This window comes from Trichosurus vulpecula, chromosome 8 (assembly GCF_011100635.1).
Source record: "Trichosurus vulpecula isolate mTriVul1 chromosome 8, mTriVul1.pri, whole genome shotgun sequence".
Classification (NCBI taxonomy): domain Eukaryota; kingdom Metazoa; phylum Chordata; class Mammalia; order Diprotodontia; family Phalangeridae; genus Trichosurus; species Trichosurus vulpecula.
This window is the reverse complement of record NC_050580.1, coordinates 226045402-226069060: the sequence shown is the minus strand read 5'-3', so window position 1 is coordinate 226069060 and position 23659 is coordinate 226045402. Positions and strand designations below refer to the sequence as shown.

At 40.0% G+C, this 23659-nt stretch overlaps 1 protein-coding gene across 1 annotated transcript; it reads right to left on the bottom strand.

Annotated features, from left to right (window-relative positions):
* Positions 1–10237: 10237 nt before the first annotated feature.
* LOC118829317 (retinol dehydrogenase 11-like) lies at positions 10238–23388 on the bottom strand. Its single transcript, XM_036736332.1, has 7 exons — positions 23207–23388; positions 19638–19756; positions 18662–18817; positions 18016–18120; positions 17057–17266; positions 16377–16566; positions 10238–11983 (listed from the first exon to the last, which is right to left on the bottom strand). The coding sequence occupies exons 1-7, from the start codon at positions 23272–23274 to the stop codon at positions 11878–11880; spliced, it is 954 nt and encodes a 317-aa protein (XP_036592227.1). The 5' UTR covers positions 23275–23388; the 3' UTR covers positions 10238–11877.
* Positions 23389–23659: the final 271 nt, after the last annotated feature.

The window sequence follows — 23659 nt, the reverse complement described above, 5'->3', positions numbered from 1 at the left end:
TATCAAAGACTACTAAAGGTGGACTCTTTGGCTGAAGTAGTTCCCTTCCTGGTTGAGCTGAGATTTTATCTTGTTCTATATAACAGAGCCCCCTAATTTTGAAGTATAGGTGATTAAAAGTATTCCTTCACCTAAATTAATCTGTATGGTTCTCCCAACTATCCTTGTGCATGCTTGTCTTGGCAAATATGTTTTCTCATTATTCCTGACTATATTTTGTGTGATAAGCGTATGGGGGGAGGAGTTGCTAAACTAGTTGAGATTAAACTAACAAGTATTCAGTGGAACTATTTTCCACCTTCTTCCCCCATACTTACATGGCAGGAAAAACAATGACCAGGGAAATAGTTTTTAAATCCTAAACCCCCAAATAATCATAATAGTGTTACTTAGTGATTTCAGTCAGGTGTTTCACTCTCTGTGACCCCATATGGGTTTTCTTGGCAAAGATACTGGAGGGGCTTGCCATTTCTTTCTCTAGCTCATTTTATGGATGAGGAACTGAGGCAAACAGAGTTAAGTGACTTGCCTAAGGTCACACAGGTAGCAAGGGTCTGAATCAAGATTTGAACTTGTGAAGATGAGTCTTCCTGACTCCAAGCCCAGGATTCTAACCACTGCATCACCCAGCTAGTAGCATTTATGTATGGATCTTTAAGATTTGCAAAGCACTTTACATATCTTAACTCATTTGTTCATATTTCCAATACCTGATGTTTAATATGTTCCCAAAGTGGGCAATACCGGCCCCTAGGGGGCGCTGGAACACTTCAGGAGGGTGGTAGTAGTTCGAAATGATGCAAATTTCAGAAAGACTATTAAAGGGCTAAAGAAAGCTGAGTGGTTTTGTCTTTTTTTTTTTTTAGGGGGCAGTAGGCCAAATAAGTTTGGGAACCTCTGAAGAAGTATAATTCCAAGTCTAATACTCCTTTAGCTACGAGACTGAGGGACTGAGTACCCAAATCCAGTCTCTTTGGAAATGCGAGATGGGGCAACTCCATATTTGTCTCTATATCCCTGCTATAAGTGGGCTGCCCAGGGGTTTGTTATATATTGTTGTTGTTGGTGGTGGTGGTCCTTTGGTCTCGAAAAGACTCAGTGGCATCACAGGTTGATGTTTTGACTTGGGCATGAATTGGATTTAAGTGAGGCAGAGTTGCACAAAGTTGTCAACTTCACTCTCTCTTCTAGAGTCATTGAAGTCCAGTGGCAAGACATAACATCAGTGAGAGCTGTATTACATTAATTATCATAGAATCATAGATTTAGAGGTGAAAGGGAAGGGAAGGGATTAAGTATTTACATAGTGCCTACTATATGCTAGCATATTATTTCATTTTATCCTCACAACAATCCTACAAGGTAGGAAAGGGACTTTCAAGATGGATCAGTCAACCCATTTATTTTACTCTTGAGATGCAGAGCAATCTAAGTGACCAACCTAAGATCATACAGGTAGTAGGGAGTGGCAGAGACAGGATTTAACTTCGAATCTTGTATGTTTTCCGGTATACTATACTGCCTCAAAAAAAGTGAAGAGGAAAACAAGAGAAATAGGTCCCCTCAAATCTTTAAATCTCTTAGGACCTGGGACCAAAGGCAAGAGAACAGAACAGCACAGTGTCGCTGCCTCATTTGTGAGTGGCTGCCCAATCCTGCTCCAGGAAACTCCTTCATCTCCAGGGATCATGGGAGACCTAAGATATGTAGTGGACAGAGTGCTAGGCCTGGAGTCAGGAACATCAGAGTTCAAATCTGGTCTTAGACACTTACTAGCTGTGTGACCCTGGGGAAGTCCTGCCACCTTCTTTGCCTCAGTTTCCTCATCTGTAAAAGGAGCTAGAGAAAGAAATGATAAACCACACCAGTATCTTCGACAAGAAAACCCCAAATGGGGTCACAAAGTATTAGACATGACTGATCAACAACAATAAAAACACTTCAGGCAGACTCTGAAAGGGGTCTGACCATTGGGAAATCTTTGCAGGTTTTCATGTTCATAAGGGCATAGTAACATGGACTTAGTGAAGGGCATAACATCTGCCAGAAAACTGCCTACTCTTGCTCTTCAGCAAAGGGTTGTGACCTTCACCCACAGATTCCCTTCCCTAGTCAAAGGAGGAGTTGGGTGCTCAGCCTTTTGGGCCAAAGGTGTAGGGGCAGGAAGGAGGTGAGGCTCCCTTACTCCTGGCACCTAGGTCTATTGCTTGCTGCATCCCTCCTCCAGCACACTCCCATTCTGCCTACCCAGAAAGAGTTACAACAAATTCATCTCATTAGACTTAACTCTTGTTGACTTAGGTTTTCTTTTTTTTTTTTTAAGTGAATGTATGTTCAAATCTGGTCTCCAACACTTAGCTATGTGACCCTGGGCAAGTCACTTAACCCTATTTGCCTCAGTTTCCTTATGAGCTAGAGAAGGAAATGGCAAACCGCTCCAATATCTTTGCCAAGAAAACCTGAAATGAGGTCGTGAAGTGTTGGACATGACTGAATAATGACTCAACAACCACATTTATATAGAAGCTGACCTAAAAAATATTCAATAATTTGTGGTGTTTGCTTTATGAACTTCCAGAGGACATGACCCACAGTTTGGAAAACTCTTTCTCTATGGGATATTGTTTTAAAAAAAAAAAACCAGAAGAAAAAAATCAAAACTAGAACAAGGGTTCAAACACTAACAATTTGGTTTATTTATAGTATTGGAAATTCTGAGGACTGTTAATGCACCTTCATGAAGGTCAGGGTATTGATCTCCACCAAAGAGTAAAGAGTTTCCGTACCAATGGACTTTGGGACTAAAGTTACATGTAGAGAATCCACCCCATATGTTCACGTAGACTATTTGTGCCCAACCTGTGGTAGAACATTCTGGGCTTGTATAAGGCTGATCAACCCCCGTCAGACACACTGAAACTTGACTCTAGCATAGCGATGTCATTTTGGTCTTCTTCAAGAACAAAGGACAATAACCAACCAACCGACCTGTTTGTGTTCCCATTAATTGAGAAATTGCTTAGCATATTTTGATAGATCAATGTGATGAGATATTACTGCACCATAAGAAATGTCTGGACAATTTGCTCAAGGTCTACATTTTCTGCTTGGGCTCAGACTCCAGGAGGTGGTCATCTTCTCCTTCAGGAAGCTGTTTCAAAGATCACCTCCTGCTGAAAATCAGCACTCAGACCCAAGAGCTCCTGACCTCTTGAGGCAGTCACTAGGATTGCTATTTGGTCACCTGTGCTCAGGCAAAGAAACCCAAAGCACAAAAGATAATCAGAGATTTGAGGTCCAATCTCAGGGACATCTACACAGGCACATATACCTGCTGCCGTGTACCCATATTTCACAGTGGGAGGGAGGTGTAGAGGAAAGAAATCCTTTTCTCCCTTGATGAGAAGTTCAAGGAAAGATTTTGGAGTCCAAAGCCACGTGTTCAGAAGAGAAAGAAGAGAGGAAGAGTTGAAACTGCCTTTCCCTTTAAAGTCTATTCAGTTGGGGGTAAGGGAGAGAGTTAGAACTGAAAATAAAATTAAACATTTGTCATTTTCATCTTTTAAAATCTAATTTTTCATAAGTTTATGTTTGAAAAATCTAGAAAAGAAAAACGAAATGCTGACTACACAGAACAATTATGCCTTTAAAAACACACATGTCAAATTGCTTGCCTCCTCTATGGGGGTGGGGAGAAGGGAGAGAGGGAATTGGGAACTTAAAATTGAAAAAAGGATGTTAAAATTGTTTTTACATGTAATTGGGGGAAATAAAATATTAAATTTAAGTTAAAAATAAAAACAAATGATTTGTATATCAGACTGTTGCAGGATTCAAATGAAGTAAGTGAAAGCACTCAGCAATCGATAGTGATCAGTGGGTATTGCATCCATTAATTTGTAAGCTCCTTGAGGGCAGGGACTGTCTTTTGTCTTTCTTTGTATACCCAACAAATGCTCTTAATAAATGTTTATTGATTTGAATTGAAGATCCATGTCAAACCAATGAAAAATTTTTAATAGACATGTCACTAGAAACTGTAATCAATCCAACTTAATCTTGAGCTTTCTGACTTTGAATGATATAGGGATTAAATTCAATATTTTTCCACTCAAGAAACAAATTAGTTAAGTGTTTGCTACAGACAATGGAGAGGCTGTATGGTATCGTGGAAAGAATGCTAGGCTTTGAGGTGGAAGGCCTGGATTCAAACCCTGCCTCTGAAATTTCTCTGGGACCAAGGGCAAATTGCCGACCCTCAGTTTCCTCATCTATAAAAGGCAGATGGTAATAAATAACACCGACTTATTGTGAAAGTCCAGTGAAATAATGTTTGGAAAACACTTGACAAACTATATAAATGGCAGCTTTTTACTACAGAGCACTGTCCTTGAAACACAGACCACTCTTCCCCTCTCCCCCAAGTTATAGAATAATGAGGATGGTCAAGATAACTTTTTGGGGGATTGATTAGTTGTGTCTGACTCTCTGTGACCTGTGACCCCATTTGGAGTTTTCTTGGCCAAGATACTAGAGTGGTTTGCCATTTCTTTCTCTACCTCATTTACAGATGAGGAAACTGAGGCAAACAGGGTGGAGGGGAGAAGGAAGGAGAGAATTTGGAACTCAGAATTTTAAAAAATGTTAAAAATTGTTTTTACATGTAATTAGAGAAAAATAAAATATTAAACTATATATAAACTAATATAAAACTATAAAATAAAATATAAAATAAGCTAATATAAAAATTAAAAATAAAGTTTAAAATTTTTTTTAAAGTTTAAAAAAAAGTCTTTCAGTCAGTGATCTCATCAGCTCCCATGTATTCAATTATCATCTTATGCAACTGATTCCAGTAAGTATTTTTTCAACCCTAATCTCTCTCCTGATCTCCGGTCATACATTTCCAACTGCCTATTAGACATCTCCAACTAGCTGTCTCATAAATATTTCAAACCCAACATCTCCAAAACTAAATTTATCTTCTCATCTAAACCCTCCTCTCTTCTTAACTTCCTTTCTACTGTCAAGGGCACCGCCATCCTCCGAGTCACCCAAGCTTTTGAAGCCCTTTATAATCTGACTTCTTCCTGCCCTTCTAGTCTTCTTACACTTTACTCCCCTCCATGTACCCTGCAGTCCAGTGACACCGGCCTCCTTGCAGTTTTTTGCACAAGATACTTCATCTCCCAAATATGGGCATTTTCCTTAACTGTTCCCCATAGTTGGAATTTTCTCTCTTCTTATCTCTGCCTCTGGGCTTCTCAAGTCGTCCTTCTTAATCTTAATGCCTTCCCTCTGAGATTATCTCCAACTTATCATATATGCATACATATGTATATATATACATTTATCCTATATATATATATTCATTTATCCTAAGATTATCTTCCATTTATCATAAATATGTTAAGCAGCATGTATATGTGTTTGTTTTTTAAATAGGCCCTATATTAAGCACTGGGGATACAAAGAAAAGATATGTGTATATATATACATACATACACACATACATGAAAATCTTGTTTGTACATAGTTGTCTGTTGTGCCGTTAGACTGTGAGCCCTTTGAGAGCAGGGACTGTATTTTGTTTCTCTGTATATCCCCAGTGTTAGACACAGGGCCTGGAAGTACTAGGCACTTAATAAAGATTTGTTTACTTGAATCAGTTTATCGTAGGGGAACATAAGAATCATGGAACTTGAGAGTTGGAAGGAAAGCCAGAATCTAACCTACATATATACTCAACCAAGAATCAGAGGTCATCCAGTCTTTGCTTAAAGACCTCCAGTTAAAAAAAAAAAAAGAGTTCCAGTACTTTCTAAGACATCACATTCCACTTTAGTATGCTTTGATCATTAGGAAATTTTACCTGATCTAAGTGTAGAAAGGCAGCATGGCATTAGTGAATAGAGAGCCAGCCTCCAAGCCAGAAAGTCCTGGATTTAATTCCTGCCTGGGATCACACTGGACAAATCCTCTTAGTGTTCTAGGTCAGTGGTGTCAGACCCAAAGAGAAAAGAGGCCACAACCATTAAACCTCATGTAAGGATCCCTGTGAGCCGTACATTGTCTTTTAAAACCACATAAAAACATTATCTATGTTCTATTGTATTTTTATTTTGTTAAATATTTCCCAGTTACATTTTAATCTGGTCCTGGCACACAATCAGGACTGTTTCAGCCTGGTCCTAATGTCTGGCATCTATTCTAGGTAATTTTTCTAAAATAAGGGAAGTGCCCTTGAACTGGAAGCAAATTAAAAACCTCCTTTTTAGTTTCTCTAGAAATATTAAGAAATAATTTTTTTCCCTCTAAAACATTCTCCAGAATCCTTGGAAAAGATGGAACAAAAGATTGACTTAGAAAGTCAGAACAAAAGGGGAAAGAAATGGGTGTGGTCCAAGAGGAATGAGATAGTGACTTGATTATTCAGTACAGGAATGTTGATCCAGACTGAACCAGGTATTTAATTCAAGATTCCTATCCATAAATGTTAACTGAAATTTTGGGGCAGAGTCATGCTGGTGGACATGGAGACAATCCCAGTCTGGACATCTCTCTCCAAGCTAGAGATGGCTTGTATATAGATAAAATGATAAATAAAATTGTTTGGGAAAGAGAAGCAAAAAAACATAGATTTTGGATTTTGTTTTCATTAAGAAATATTTTTCATTAAAAATTTTAGATTCTTTAAAAAAAAAATTTAGATTTTTTTCATTGGTATTAGTAATATTGTTTCTTGGACACCAGCACAGATCACATTATCCACGGCTTTTCATTTTATGCATCTCTTGTCCATGTGTTCCCATAAATCCTGTAGGTCATCTGGCATGCTAGGTGGAGGCTTGGGGGGGCGTGCCTTTAGATCTCTTGACATTGCATGGATACACAGCAATGGAGCATAATGGTGATCCACTGGTGATGCCCCATTCTCACTACCTGACTATCCCACTATGTTTCCTAATCATACATCTCACCATTAATGGTAAATCTTGTATTCTTAGCTTTGATCCAACATTCTAGCCTGACAAGTTTTTTTCTGGATCCTGTCCCTTACCCAGTGTATGTTTACTATTTGTCCAAGATTTTTATCATCTGTAAATCCGACAGGTATATTATCTTTGCCTTTATCCAGGTCACTGATATAAATGTTAAAAAAACAGAAACAAAACATGTGACCAGGCACAGATTCCTGAGGCATTCAGGCACTGGATGATTCCTTCTGCAATGACATATAACCATTAACAACTATTCTTAGGGACTAACCATTCAACCATTTTTAAATCTACCAAATTGTTTCAACAATCTGGCTAGCAGCTGTTGTGGGGGTGAAAAACCAACACAAGCCCAACAACAAGAATGCTGCCAGCATAGGTTCTTTTGATCTGCTTTACTAAGGAAAGCAACGTTAAGGGGTTAACAAGCTTATTTTAATCCAGCATACAGACATCATTCACTTAGTTCAGGGGAAAAATCCAGCACCCCAAACTTCAGAGCAAAATATAAACAAATTACAAACATCAACAGACAGACCTTGCCTATTTCAAATCCCAATACATAGTTACCAGAGTTTAACAAAGTCCCAACATCCAGGTTACGAGCTGGTGGGCTGTTAGCTACAGCTGCCCGGAGTCTGCACATCAGAGAGCCACCAAGAGTGACAGCCCTGAGGAAATAGCTCTGTCTTCTCCTTTTATACAGTTTCAGGAGTCATCAAACATCATCTGATCAACTAGAACATAGGCTTCTATGATTGGCTCTTGAGTTAGCTCCCCTTAGTACCTGGGAGCTTCACACCCACATAGGCCTAGCACCTAGTAGGGGTTTGGGCCTGGGGTTTAGCACCTAGTAAGACTCAATGAAATACACTGAATTAATCAAAGGAAACAAAAGCCAAACTCTTCAAGGCCACTTGGTTGAACTGAGTGCTAAGAGCCCATTTTGTATGCCAACACACAAATCTAACCCACCTCTCTCCATTTTTTACCCCATAGGAATAGCATGAGAAATGTTGTCAGATGCTTTGCTAAACTTTTTTATAGCATTCTCTGAGTTACCAGTTTAGCAACCTTATCAAAAAAAGAAATAAAGTTAATCTGATGTGGCTTTTTAATTTATTTTCCAGTTATTGAGCGTGTATTTTTTTCCTCTATGACCTCCCCCAGCTTACTGGAAAGAAAAAGAAAAATAAAACCCTCATAACTAACAAGTATAAGGAAGCAAAACAAAGTCACATAATGGCTATGTCCAAAAATGTGTCTCTTTTTAAAAAAAAAAATGATACATTGGCATCTGTTCTTAATGAAGAATGATGATGGTGATGACCTGCTCTGGTTCCTGGCAGCCCACATTCTAATGATGAACTTCTATGAATTTAGCTGGACTGTTTATTAGGCCACAGACTATTCCTCTTCAGGCCCTTTCTTAAAACCTTTCCAACTTGGTAGGAGCTACCTGAGCTTGTACTGCAGTGGCAAAGCCTACAAGAATCTGTGATTGTGCTTTGATGAGGCATCATAATAGGATTTTATGGTAGGTTACATATTCATAGCCCATAATTTTACTAGTAAAACATACTTCAGAATATTATAGTCAAATCAGAGCTTATTTAGTGCTGCAGCTCCCAATAGTTCTTGTTCTAGCTTACTATAAAAGCCATGGGGAAAAAGAGTGAGAAGGAAGGACATGGAATGAGGTTATCTACTTTCTCTGGGAAAAGAGCCACTCCTCTCCACAACCACATCCCCTGCTTGGAGGTGGGGAGTTGTCAAATGAGATAAAATTTTATAAAGCACTTAACACAGTGTCTGGCACATAGTAGGTGCTTAATAAATGCTTTTCCCCTTTCCCCCATCTCTACCTACAGAAGCTGGGATAGGATGGGAGAGAGTAGAAATTGATAGAGCTTCCATTAATCCTCAATAGAGGAGTGACCCCATTAGTAACCAAGATAATGGGGCTAAGTCCAACCTACCTTCCTGACTGGCTCCTTAAGGGCAGGGACTGTCTTTTGCCCTTTTTTTGGTTTCCTCAGCACTTAACACAGAGCCTAGCCCTTAGTAGGCACTTAATAAATGCTGATTGATTACTTGATTGAGAAGCACAGTAATACAAGCACCTTTCAGGGGACTGGCTTTGTCTTCTTTGGGCGCAGGTACCAGCAAGTTTTTCCTTCCTTTTTTTTCCCTCATAAATTTCTCTATACAGGAAATTGTATCCTTCTTGCGAAAGTACTACTTCTATTCCTGTTAGAGCTTTTTTCAGAAAGAAGGTACAATATCTGGATCTCTGCAATATATGGATCAAGGGAGAAATTAGAAAATAAGGAAAGAGAACTTTGTCATGGGATGAGAAAATTTAGCATAATAATAGCCCAGCCTTCAACATAATCCTCATTATCTATAGACCTAAATTTATATTGTTTTTCAAGTACATGGTAATCTAAGGCCTTTCCTTAAATAGAAGTCTTACTCAACCTTTCTCATTGGATAGATAAGAATCTTTGGAAACAGAAACCATGGTATAGTATATAGCAGTTCTTGAAGTGTGGCCCGCAGACCCCTTGAGGTCTCCAAGATCCTTTCTGGGTGTCCTCAAGGTGAAAACTAGTAATAATACCAAGATGTTATTTGCATACTTAAAAACTCCCTTTTCCAACTGTCTATCTATGTGAGGCCAGATTTTCTTCAGGTATTTCAACCAAAACACCATATCACAACAGACTGAGTGTAGAAGCAGATAAAAGAATCCAGCTGTCTACTGTTAAGCCAGACATGAAAGAGATTTGCAAAAAAATATGTAAAACAAAAACACTAATTTTTTTTTGGAAAATATAGTTATTTTCATTAAAAATGTTATTTAAGATACAATAGATTTATTATTGTTACTTTAAAATAAATATTTTAAAATTTAAATACTGATAGATATAACCCACATAAACAAAAGCTCTTTGAGTTCTTCCATAATTTTTAAGAGTATAAAGTACTTTTTAAGAATATAGAGGGATCATGAGACTGAAAACTTGGAGAACTGCCAATATAGTGGCCTCGAAGTCAGGCAGGCTACCTAGAGACTCTCTGCCTGTGGGAAAATCGTTCAAATTCCCCAAGTGGCGACAAAGGCAAAGACTATATACCTAGTGGAATGATTACTGAAATGCATTGGTGGAGGAAATTTCCTCACCAGGACTTTCTACATCAATCAAAGCACAAGTTCAGTCAAAAAACAATACAGAATAAATAGCATTTCTTTTTATTTGTCGTGGGCCATTCCATATAAGTTAAAAACCAGTGTTAATTCAGTTGCTGTACCATAGTGCCTCATACAACAGAAAAACCCCCTCGGCAGCAGCAACAAATCCATTTTCTAGGCCAGGATGATGACAATAAGGAAAGAGATGACAAATGCTTAAATATGAAGAATCATAACTAGCATCATAATTGTTCCTCTTCAAAGCTAAAGATCTGAGACATCAGTACAGGATAAATAACATCCAAATTCCAGGAAGTCACCATACTCTGCATAGTTGAGGCAAACACTTCTGAATTCCCATGTTTTATTTTGTAAACATTAATGTTATAAAAAGCTAAATTCCATAAATAGCAGTTCTACCTTCCCTACATAATCCCAATGGAAAACAAATGCTTTAAAATAATAATTACTATTATAATAGCCAATATTTACATACCACTCTATGCCAAGCAATACTCTGCTGCACACTTTCCAATTATTATCTCATTAGATACTTAACACCCTGGGAGGTAGGTGCCATTATTATCCCCATTTTACACATGAAGAAACTGAGGTTAAATGACTTGACCAAGTTCCCACAGCTAACAAGTGGCTGAGGCTGGATTTGAACTCATCTTCCTGACTCTGGATCCGACACCTAGCTGCCTGGAAATTGAATAAAATGGTGCATAATCTCAGTATGACTTAATGTGGGTCATAGGAAATGATTTTTTGCAGTATGAAGGTGCTTTCCCCAGCTATACTAGTGCCGGCTGGGACTGCCATTTTAGTTTATCCTCTGTCTTACAGACAGGTTTTCTTCCATTCCTTATAGCCCTCCACTTTAACCCCACAATCGGCCCTATCTCCTACCATTCATTCAACTTCTAATAATCTCCCTCCCCAGCCTTTTCTAGGCTGCCCACTTCCCTACCATCTGCATGAAGATACACCTGAAAGAAGATCCAGTCATTTAACTGATTTGAAATCCTCAGTGACACAGAAGAGCAAAACTACAAAGAAAAATAGCCTGTCGTAGGTATGAAGATCGAATGACATTTGTTCCTCCTCTCACTCGTATTATCTGTTGTGTATCAATGTCTCCAGGCTGCTCAAAGGAAAGAGCCAAAGTGAAGTCTAGATTTAATAAAGATTTTCCTGAATGAGTCTAGGCATCAGTCTTGGATTGGTTTTGCCAAAGGGGGAACCTGGTTATGGTCTTGATGAAGGATCTCCAGACCAAGTTTACAGAACTATTCTCCCAACGATCAGCTCGGTAGGAACTAGATACTACCCAATAATGGTCAAAGAGGGCTAACTTTCAGTATAATCCTTCCCTCTCCATAGTTTGGTCCCATTCACCTAGAGGTGAATAAAAGGAAAGAATTATAAGCACATGTAATATTGGGGTCTTACTGTCCTGTAATATTACTGATGGCCCTGGAAGTGACAGGGACGAGGCATACAAATAAAAGATACTTAGAAAGACCTGGCAGTGCATTGGGTTATTACCCTGAAGTCAGGCAGGCAAATGTATCATCAGTGGAAGGATTGTGCTCCCTTTCAACCAGCCTTGTAGAAACCCTTTTGGCACATTACAACTGAGCAGTCTAAAGCTACTCTTTGGTGATGGGCTATTCCCATCTACCAGTCCTGCTGGATCCCCAGCAGATCACAGCTGACATCCCATAACCGCCTTGCCGTTGTCATGTTCCGTCCCCGGGAAGAAATCCATGCAGGACTGCATTCGCTAGAGGAGAAAAGAGAGGGGCTGATGTCACTGACAGTGCACATGAAGCAGAGTTGTTTGGTCCGTACTCTGGACAAGACATAGCAATAATAAATAGCTAACATTTATATGGTGCTCTGTAATTATAATTTCACTCAATCCTCTCAACAACCCCGGGAGGTAGGTAGGTGCTATTATTATCCCCCCTCACTTTACAGATGAGGAAACCAAGGCAAACAAAGGTTAAATGATTTGCCCAGGGTCACATAGCTAGTAAGTATCTGAGGCCCGATCTGAACTCAGGTCTTCCTGACGCCACACCCAGTGCTCTATCCACTGCACCACCCTACCTACTGTAGTAGAAAGAGCAATGCATTGGGTTTCACAGGACTTGAATTCAAATCCTAGTTTGAGTCCTGAAACAAGCCCAGAGGATTGAAGATGAAACATACCACCCACTTCCTGCCAGAGAGGTGATAAGCTTAAAATACAAGAGGACACATAAATTTCTGGACACGGCCAATGTGTAAATTTATTTTGCTACACTATATATATTCATTATGAGGAACTTACCTTATCTATTTATTTATGAAAAATTGTCCCAATGGGGTGGTGAGGGAGGGATTAGACAAAATCTTGTTTCTTTTACATATGTCATGTCACCTCTCTAGCACTCAGTTTTCTCATGGGTAAAATGAGGGGGTTGGATAAAATGACCTAAGGTCCTTTCCAGGTCTAACATTTTTTGACTGTTGGATGGTAGTTGAAAAGGTAGTCTGCTCTCAGAAACAGACTTTTACATTTACCTCTTGGTAGTGGTTGGCACAGTATACATTGTCACTATCTACTGATCAACGACTAATAAGCCTTATTCATGTGCCAGGCACTATGTTCGGTACTGCAGATACAAAAATGAAAACCATCTTTGTGTTCAAGGAGCTTCCATCCTCTCAGAAGAGACAACGTATTCATTTAAGAAAATAAAAAATATATATAGAAAGTCATTACAAGGTGATTTGAAGGGGAGGGTTAAACACAAGCATTTGGGGAAATCAGAAAAGGCCTCACGTAGGGGGTGGTCCTCAAGCGGAACTCTGAAAGACATGAGAGACTTTAAAAGAAAGAGGTATAGGGGAGTGTGTTCTAGGCATGGGGTACTGTCAGTGAGAAGGGAGACAGAATTGTTGTGTAAAGAACAGAAAGGTGGGTTTGCTTGGCCACGGAGTGCATGAAGGGGATTTATATATAATAATTAGATTTTGAGCTGCTTGAGAGCAGCTTTTCTGTGTATCCCTAATGCTTAGCACAACACCTAGCACAGAGAGGGTGCTTAATAAATGCTTTTTTGCTTGCTCGCCAATAATCCTGGAAAGGTAGACGGGAGCCGTCCTTGAAATGCCAAACAAAGGAGTTTGATCCTAAAGGCAACGGAACTTATTCGACAAGTAACTGCAAAGGTTAGACCTGTGTAAAGCATGGATTTGGAGGGGGGGAGGTGAGGTGGAGAGACTGAAGGCAAAGAAGCTGGTCAAGAGCCTATTGCAGTAGCTCATGTGAGAAGTAAGGAGGGTCTTCTGAATGACAATAGTGGTGATATTGTTATAGAGAAAAGGAGATGAATGATAAAAACACTGGAGGTAGAATTGATAAGCCTTGGCAATAATTGGATCTAAATATATTATCTAGAGTATAAGCTCTATGAGGGCAAGGGCTGTGTCTTATTTATTTTCATTACACGTCCTTGTGCCTAACACAGCATGCCAGAGGTACCTGATAAATGCTTGTTGAATTTAATTGCGGCAGTCTGACCCGCAAAATCAGACCAAAATTAAAAGTCCATTGAACTGAAAAGGTCCAAAGACCGTCTTTGTCTCAATTACAAGAAGGCTTTGCTCCTAAGCCGACGGAAATAAAGATTTATCTATTTTCTTTTAAAAACAGTTTATAGAAAAGGATATTTGGAAGCCTGTTCTAGTGTGTAAGTGGCTGGAACCCTAAATCTCTTTACTCAATGTAAATGCCCATACTGCTTATAGCCATGAGCTCTCAGCTAAACCAGGCCTCTGGGAAAACTGGCAACTCCATAGATGTATGGGAGAACTCTGAGGGGAGATGTTGGAATACAGCTTAGATTCATAGGAACACTGGAGCTGAATTACCCAGTCCAGTGACTCTCAAAGTGTTGTTGGAGGACCCCTTGGGATCCTTAAGACCTTTCAGGGAATCTGCAACATCAAAATCATTTTCATAATAATATTGTAACAGGAAAAATCAATAATTCCTTGAGCACTTTGCTTTGCTAATCATCTAACAGCTACAATCATCTTAGGATAAGAAGGAACTGTGTGATTTATGGTAAGAATATAGTCCCAGGTGAAAACCTCTGTAACAAACTGTGATGTAGTCCTAGAGGAACACTCCTGGGGTTAACTGACTCGGGTGTTCTTGCTGTATATGAATGCAAGTTTGCTTGTGTTGACTGACCTTAGGAGTGTGAGTGCCTGTGTTAGTTAGCTTTAGGAGTATAAGTATAATCATTATAAAATGTAATAATAATAAAATCTTTATATGAATCTTTATATTAAAATAGTGAAGAAACAAAGCCCTATGGCTTATTAGGACACCAGGCCTTATGGGAAAACTTTACATCATAGAGCCCTGCAACCTTGTAAAGGACAGTTGCACAGGACAAGACTGAGCCATGCGTAAATCAAGAGAACATAAATAACCATGATTTTTGTAACTCGTGGTCTCAGATCATACTGGGCACACTGTACACAACCACCTTTGTTTCTCTTAATAAAGGTTGGTTTCTTCACCCAGAAAGGCTTGCCACTTTCTTTTTTTTATTACTAAGATATTATTTGGCTATTAAAATATTCCTCCCTTTTCCAGCTCTCTATTTGTACAAGGCTGAATTTTCTTCAACCAAAACAACAGATTGAATGCGGAAGCAGATATGAGAATACAACTGTGTTTTACTAAGTCAGTCATTAGAGATTTGCAACAACCATACATACATACATACACACGCATATATATACATATATATGTAAAACCATGTCATACAGATATATACACATATACATATATATGTAAAACCATGTCATTCTCTCAATTTTTTGTTTTAGAGAATGTTTTCATAAAAAATGTCATTTATGCTAATGTGTAATATATTTATTATTATTTTAAAAGAACGAATAAATAATTTTAAAATTATCCATTTTAATTTCGAATATGGTTTCATTGTAACTTAATTTCAATAGTGGGCAGCTAGGTGGCACAACGGATAGTGTGCTGGGCCTGGAGTCAAGAAGACTCATCTTTATGAGTTCAAATCTGGCCTCAGACACTTATTAGCTGTGTGACACTGAGCAAGTCACTTAACCCTGTTTGCCTCAGTTTCTCATCTACAAAATGAGCTGGAGAGGAGATAGTAAACTACTCCAGTATCTCTGCCAAGGCATCCCCAAATGGGGTCACAAAGAGTCAGACACAACTGAAACAAATGAACAAAAACAAAAATACCAGTAGCTAATAATCCACATAATCAAAATCTCTTTGAGGACCTCAATAATCTTTAAGAGTACAAAGGGGTTCTGGGACCAAAAAGTCTGAGAACTGCTGACCTAGTCCAGTGTCCTCAGAGATGAAGAAATTAATGAGGCCTACAAGTGATCTGCCCAATGCCCTGCCTTTGGGCAGGGATATCTAAGGGGGTGGCTAGCTGCCGATAAAGCCCTTGTTCAAGTCTGCATCTCCAGTGTGATTTGCTGAGGAAAAACAGCCCCATCAAATGAACCGTGATACAAGAGGCAGCTGTGTTCAGTGGATAGAGCTCTAGGCCTGGAGTCAGGAAGACCTGAGTTCAAATCCAGACTTGGACACTTCCTAGTTGTGTGACCCAGGGCAAGTCACTTAACCTCTGATTGCCTGACTACATCCACTAGATCCACTGGAGAAGGAAATGGTAGCCACTCCAATATCTTTGCCAAGAACACCCCATGGACAGTATTGGTATACTATGGTCCACAGAGTCACAAAGGAGTAGGACACCACTGAATGACTGAACAACAACAAGGTTGAGGATGTCAACAAGGTAGTACCTTAGCGGGGGGCTAGAATTCAGGTCTATTTAGTCCAGCGCATTTTCCTCTGCATCACAATTAAGATGCAGAAGATCCAAGCCACTAACAGTTCAAATATGACTTGGTAAAAGAAATATGATGGACAAGCCATTTCAGGGACTACCCAGCTCTATCAATATGCAAAAAAATTATCATTAATATTTATAAATAACATGAAAATCATTGAATAATTTATATTTCCATCAAAATATTAAAACTCTGGATATGTTGCCATACAACTGACATCCTTTGAGGGAAAAACTTTACCTCTATAAGCCAAATTATACCTGAAATGTTTGCCACTCAGAGGTTCAAGGCCCTCGGTCAAGGCACAGTACAGGCTGGTCTGAGCTCCCTCTTGTGGGGTCTTAATGAAGGAAGAGAAGAGCTTCCATATCAGTTTCATGAAAGTTGAATGCCGAGTCAGTTCAGAGTGGACAGTTCCAGGGTGTACAGAATATGTAGTAACCCCTGTACCTAGAATTAGAAGACAGGAGTTATAGGAAGCCATATGTAAGAACTGAAAATCTCGATGAGGGCAAAGAAGGTGGAAGAACTCTCAGCATGTAGGTTTCCCATCACTGGATTATTACCAGCACCATCTCAGAAGTCTAGGGCGTAAGGCAGGCTCCTGAGAGATATCAGTGGGACTCATCTTTACACAGAACAGGCCTGGAAACCAGCTGCTCTACTTTACTTGGAGATGGTGAGAGTCCAAGCTTCCACCTTGACCAATGAAGATCCAGTCCCCGAATACCTCAGGTTGTGGGTCCCTATCTATTTTCCAGCTGGCCGCTGAACGAGAGAGGCTTGAGGGAGCAGCAGGCCAGGCCCAAATTGCAGTACTCTTTATCCTATACATTTTGGAAAGAGAGATTCTGCCTAGGTGAAGAGAGAGGAAAGACAAGTTTCCCTATTGCTGTCCTCCACCTTCTGCGCCACTACTTCCATTCTTCTGCAGGCCTACCTTTTAGTCTTCGAGCTAACTCCTGGGTAAAAAGCACATTGGCCAGCTTGCTGTGGCAGTAGGCAAGGCTCCGGTTATAATACTTCTCGCCATGTAGGTTGTAAAAATGGATCCTGCCCAGGTGGAAAGCCAAGGAAGACACATTCACCACCCTTGATGGGGCTGATTCCTTCAGCCTCCCCAGCAGCAGGTAGGTCAGAAGAAAATGACCTGCAAAGGGATGCAGAAAAGGAGAAAATTCAGAGGCAATGATAGCAGGGGGCCAATTAAAGAAAATGGGACGCTCAGGCCAAGTTAGTCATTTTATCTCACCACCAGCATTTATTTACGTAGCGTTCTAAGGTTCACAAAGTGCTTTATGTACATTGTCTCATCTGATCCTCACCAAGAACTTGGAAGATTGGTACTTAAAGGTAATATCCTCATTACAGATGAGAGAACTAAGTTTCTGACTTGCCTGATGTTTCCAACTAGTAAGCTGGGTCAGAAGTGGAATTTTAACCTTCTAAATCCAAGTTTAGTATGGTTTCCTCTGTGCCATGCTGTCTTTTTAAAGAAAAATTAGGACTATCCCCAAAGATATGTGTGGAATAGCTGGGCTTGAGGACAGGGAACAAATGTATCGGCCCAGGTGGAGTACCAGACTCCAGTCCTTCAAACAAACAGTGGGTCAAATCTTTTTATGTATGGCTTGGATAAGGTGGCCTCAGAAGTCAGATGCCAGAGAGCAGGTTCCATTCAACAGGAACAGCCTGAGACAAGGGATTTTTTCCTTTGACAGGTTTAAAACATGGGTTCTCTGACATGGACCTGGTGATAGGGATTATTGCTGAAGCAACCCTAGGTGTCAAAGCAATGTGGTAATTGTGAAAATCCTAAGCAAAACCAAACCTAAATCAGAGAATTGTACGAGCGACTTAGTGATATCTTCAGCTTTCTAGTTACATCAGGTTTCTTACCTAAGTGATTGACTCCCATATGCATCTCAAATCCATCAGCTGTCTTAGAGTAGGGGCACATCATCACTCCTGCATTGTTGATCAGGATGTGAAGCTGTTTTTCTTCTGCAAAGCATAGGGGAGAAGATGAGGACTTTAGGGAGTTTGGCAGCAGCTGGCCAAGGTTACCCATGGCCTAGATACCTGCCTGGCCTACCTGCATATAATTAGCCATGGAAAAAAAGAGACTCAAGAATCAAGTGTTTCCTTTCCTTTCACTTGCATAGGTCACATTCAATCAATAATCAATCCTGTATCCTACTGGATGTCAGACTTTATGTTAACTCCATATGCTACAAAGGAGATAGATTTGCATGCAGCATGCATGAAATTCACAGATACAGGTGACCTTCAGACCTTTAAGAGAAGAATCAGAAGTCATCCCAGTGAGAATGGCTTCCAGGGGACAGAAGAGACTTGACATACCTACTGGTGATTCAAGATTAGAGCCCAATTCAAGTTATTCCTCCAGCTTACTGTTCCTTAAATGCATGCTTTTTTTTTTTTTTAGAACAGGATAGATCTGATAGGAGCCACATAGTGAGCGTGCTATTCCCACCCTTACTTCTTGCCCCGTCTTTGACCCTAATTGCCTAGTTTGACTCACCTGCCAGGAAGGCCTCAGCAAAGGCTCGGATTGAATTGGTGTCAGACAGGTCCAGCTTCCGCACCATCACCTGCTGGTTCCCTGTCTTAGCCCGGATCTCATTGGCTGCCAACTCCCCCTTTTGCAAATCCCTACAAGCAATATATACTCGAGCTCCTAAGAGTAAAGATGTAAATAAGTTCAATTTTTGTGCATAGTACAATTTTAATTTGATTTTGAAAACAAATCTAATGGTGATGCCTCTGATGGGCTTAGAGGAGGTTCTTAAATAGTTGGAAGTGGCATCATCTCATAAGCCCTATACACTATACACACAACCCCCTATCCCTAATCCTTCATCAAGGAGAGAAGGGAATCATCGGCTGAGGTCCAGAATATGCGGGAAGGCTAAGAGGGGAAAAGTTAAGTCATCCTGTCTTGGGGACGGGGAGATGTCCCACTCAGTTCAATTCCCACCAGGTATGGGAGTCCCATGGCACTGAGAGTAGGGGCAACAGGGCAACGCTAAATAGTAACTGAATAATTCTAAGGTAAGCAACAGAGATAGGAAAAGAGAGGAGAGGACCAGAGTCCAGGATGGGTATAAGCGGGAGTAAAATGAGAGGGTATGACAACAGGGATTCTCAAAAGGACGACTAGCTCAGACCAATCTGACTGACCAGGATGAACTCAATAATGCTTAACATTGGTCTTTAATGTTTCCAGGAGGAATCATTAGCCCTACTTTACAGAGAAGGTAGCTAGGCACGAAGCATCAGAACTATACTCAGGAAATGACTAACATTCATAGCCTGGTAAAGCGTGGTAGTAGGCATACGGTCAGAACTCAATGGGGCAACTGAAACACAGATTCCAAGAATATTCGTAAATTCTGAGTCATAGGCACCTAAAATGAAGAGTGAAAGACAGAATACAACAAATAATAAGAGAAAGGAAATGGTAGAAGCTGAAGGGGACTGGAGGAATATAAACTTGCCTCTCTGAGCAAGGTCTTTGGCTGTCTCCTTCCCAATGCCCGTGTTGGCTCCAGTGACTATTGCTACCTTTCCAGGAAGCTGCACAGTTGATGTACAAACTCCTTTGGAAACTGCTTTCCTACAGAGGGAGAAGAAAATAATCCATATTTTTTTTCCAGTGAGCTTCCCACCTCAGCCTGGGTTTCTTGTGCTTCGAGTCTCCACGGCTCAAGACTAGAATTTGCTTTGATTTTTTTCCATTGCAGTGGCTCTCAGATAATAAACAACCTTTGTTATCCTGTTAAAGATTTTTTGAGGGTGGGCTTTTTTATGGAGGGGAAAATTGGAGGATGGTACAGAGGCAAGTGGCCTTAGTGCTCCCAGTTAAGTGAATTGCATGTATTTCATATTGGTAGTAGAGGTGCCTACACGGCTCAGTGGATAACGCATTGGGCCTGGAGTCAGTAAGACCTGAGTTCAAATCCAGCCTTAGATACTTAACAGCTATGTGACTCTGTACAAGTCACTTAACCTCTGTTTACCTTAATCCACTGGAGAAAGAAATGGCAAACCACACAATTATCTTTGCCAAGGAAACCCCATGGACAGTAAGTATTAGCATTCTGTGACCCATGGGGTCAGAAAGAGTCAGACCAACTAAACAACAAAGCATGCTGGTAGTAGCAATGCTGTAGAGGTGGGCAGGAAACTCCTTTAACTCTTTTATAGCTTAAGAACTATGACTAGAAAAAAAATGGAACCCAAGTGGGTGCCCATCAATTGGGGAATTGTGGTATAGGATTGTGATGGAATGTTATTGTGCTATAAGAAATGAGCAGAATGCTTTCAGAAAAACCTGAGAAGTCTTATATGAACTGATACAAAGTGAAGTGAACAGTGTAATAATCATAGCACACTGTAATAATAAACACAGCAATATTGTCATAATAATCAACTGTGAAAGACTTAACTACTCTGATCAAGACAATGACCCAAAACAATTCCAAAGAACCCACGATGAAAGATGCTATCGACCTCCAGAGAGAGACTGATGAACACTGAGTACAGATTGAAGCATACTTTTTTAACTTTTTTCCTGGGTTTTTTGATGTTTTATTTTGCAAATGGCTAATATGGAAATATGTTTTGCATGACTTCACATGTATAATCAAGGGTGGAGGAGGGGTGAAAGGCAGGGAGAGAATTTGGAATCCAAAATTTTTAAAAAATTAATGTTAAAAAATTTTTAAATGTAATTTGGAAATATTTAATGAAATAAATAAAATGTACTTTTAAAAAGAAGTAACAAACATGAACAAAAACATAGAAAGAAGTATATGAACTGATGCAGAGTAAAGAAAGTAAAACATGGTGGAGGTTTACAATAATGTAAACAGACAGCCAAAATTGGGTTCACTGGAAAGACCATCTTGGTCCTAGAGAACAGGCTTCGAAGGATACTTTACACCTAAGCAGAGAGTTTGAAGTACCCTGGGTATAGCATGTCTTGTAAGTTGTTTAACTTTTTCTTTATTACAAGTGAGGATTCATTATGGAGGCATATTGGGGAAATAACTGTGATGTGAAAATGAAATTAATTTTTTTTAATTTTAAAATTGCAATAAAAAAAAGAGCTCAGGTCAGAACCTCAGTTAGCAGGGCACTAGGCTTCAGTTTCAACAATTGTATTCTGTCTTTTGTATCCCTGACACAGCATTTGAAACATAGTAGGAGATCACAAGCCTTGTTCTGTAGAAAGATTACATCTCTGTTTGTTCCATCCTGGGCATGCTTAACTTTAGGGACTGAAACACCAGAGTGCTATGAGAAATGAAGGGAGAGGACCTGTTCTCTGTAAAGTGGTTTTTTTGTTTTGTTTTTTTTTTTAATCAGCTCATTGAATAGGGAAAGGAGTTTGTTACAACCCTAAACGGTGTCTAGGAGTAAGTGTATATGTTATATTTGTATTGTGTTTTAAGCTTTATAAAGCACTTCCCAACCCTTGAAGTAGGCAGTATAAGTATTACCCCACTTTTTGCAGTTATGACTCAGAGAGTTTAGCTGCCTCACCCAGGGTCACACAGCTTAAGGCAGCACCAGGCTTCAATCCCAGGGATCTCACAGCTGTGTTTCAAACCCTAAAGTTAAGAGTGTTTATCTGCCTTTTTTCTTTGTTTAGATCTGTGGTTTCACCAGTTTCATCAAATTACCTCTACCAATGCTAATCTGTAACTCTTGAGAAATTTAAAAGGTAAGAGCCTGTGACATTGAATTTAAGGAATTTTCCCATTGTCACAAAACTATGTGCCAGAGGCCAAACCTGAACCCAAGTCTCTCAAATCTAAGGAGCCAGACTGTGAGAGAGAGAGAGAGAGAGAGAGAGAGAGAGAGAGAGAGAGAGAGATAAGAGGAGGAGGAGGAGGAGAGCCGGGGAGAGGGAAAAGGAGGAGGAGAATATAGGAAGTTGTTGAGTATCACCAAATATGTCCTCAAGTTCTATTTCATGCCATTAGTTGCCCACCATCTTTTGATCCTCCATAATCATTCTTGGTTAATCATTTAGACTGGGTCAAACCCTGGACACATAGCTAACTAACCCTCTTTGTTTAGAGGAAGTTTGTGTCCTCCCCTACAATAAAATTCTTCAGGAAGATTTAATTGGCCTTTGGTTTGGAGTAAATGGAGTCCCTCAAAAAAACAAGCAGTTATGTTTCTGGGTCCTTATGGGAGGAGATGCAATGCAAGAAGTTAACACATGTCCTCCTGAGTGTTACTATCACATCTATGAACTTTTTTACTTAACTCTGAGACTAAGAGAGCAACTGAGTATTTTTTTTTCCTAGTTCAAACTCCCAGTGAATAATGGAATGGGTCACAGCTCTTTGGAGCCTAGATCTTTCTCTGAGATTGTAAGTATACCAAAGGTCAACAGAGGATAACAAGCAAAATGTAACAAGAACAGATAACAAAGTGATTTTGCAATTTATTGGAGGGGACTACGGTCTGGGAAGAAAATGTGCTCTCTCCACCTGAAGCCCTTGGTTAAGAATGTTTATCTCAATTTTTTTTGTGGGGGGGGGGCATCTAGATCTATGATTTCATCAAATTACTCCTACAAAAGAAAACAGCTTTGTAGATGTTTTGTTAGGACTAAGGGGGACATAGGCTATTTTCTGCATTGTATCTTCTCCCATGAGGACTCTTCAAAATCACAATTGCTCAGATCGAGCCAAGCACCTCTTTGCAGGGACCCGCTGACTCCAAACCGGGAGTAAATTAAACCTCCTGGATGAAGGGGATGCCCTGATCTCCTAGAACTCTGGCCATTTCCAGGGGATCAGCGGTTTCTTAAGGCCACTATAGTACATACTGCTCCCCTCCAAGCATAGCCTTCCTTTGCATTTGGCTAGGACCACCCTTTACAAGAAAGCACCAATCAGGCTCAGCTCTTCAGCACCTCCACTTAGGAGTTTCATCCTTCCTGTGCAGGGAGAGCTCTCACCTAACTTTAAGGAGAAGAAGATGGCCTGAAGGAGAGGTGGGGAAGAAGACAGCTAACAGAAGAGCCGGTCTATCAGCTGTCACTCACCTGATATAGGGAGCTGCCAAGATCAGGAGGAAAACGAGCAAAGCCAACAAGGCCAGGGTCCCAAGCATCTTTTCCTAAATTTGCAGCCACCTGAGCCCTGCTCAAGGATGCTGCCGAAGCCTCAGCTGTAGCGGACCCCAAATACTATGGCTGACTCTCTGTGGGCACACCCCATTTAAATTGCAATAAGTTCAATTGGGAAAGAAAGCAAAGGCTTCTGGGCAATGTAGTTTAATTTAGACTTCCTGGAAGGCCCTGGAATGAGATTACTGCTACAGGATTTTTCTAGTAAATCCCATGCCAGAGGTCTTTACCTGCTTACCTGGGGAGGCAAAGGATAAATTGGCTTTTTGAGCATATTAGGGTATAATTGTCCAACTGGGTTTCTTATGGAAAAAAAAGTTTTATCAGTTTCATTTGTCTGTGCTTTAATTACATATAATTTAAATCACT

What these genes read in the sequence shown, in the direction of transcription:
- LOC118829317 (XM_036736332.1), bottom strand. Translation starts at nt 23,274, where the DNA reads ATGCTTGGGACCCTGGCCTTGTTGGCTTTGCTCGTTTTCCTCCTGATC. An exon ending in CAAAGACCTTGCTCAGAGAG is followed by an intron (nt 18,818 to 19,637) that starts GCAAGTTTATAT and finishes CTTTACTCTTAG; the next exon opens with GAGCTCGAGTATATATTGCT. An exon ending in GTTAGCTCGAAGACTAAAAG is followed by an intron (nt 16,567 to 17,056) that starts GTAGGCCTGCAG and finishes TTCTAATTCTAG; the next exon opens with GTACAGGGGTTACTACATAT.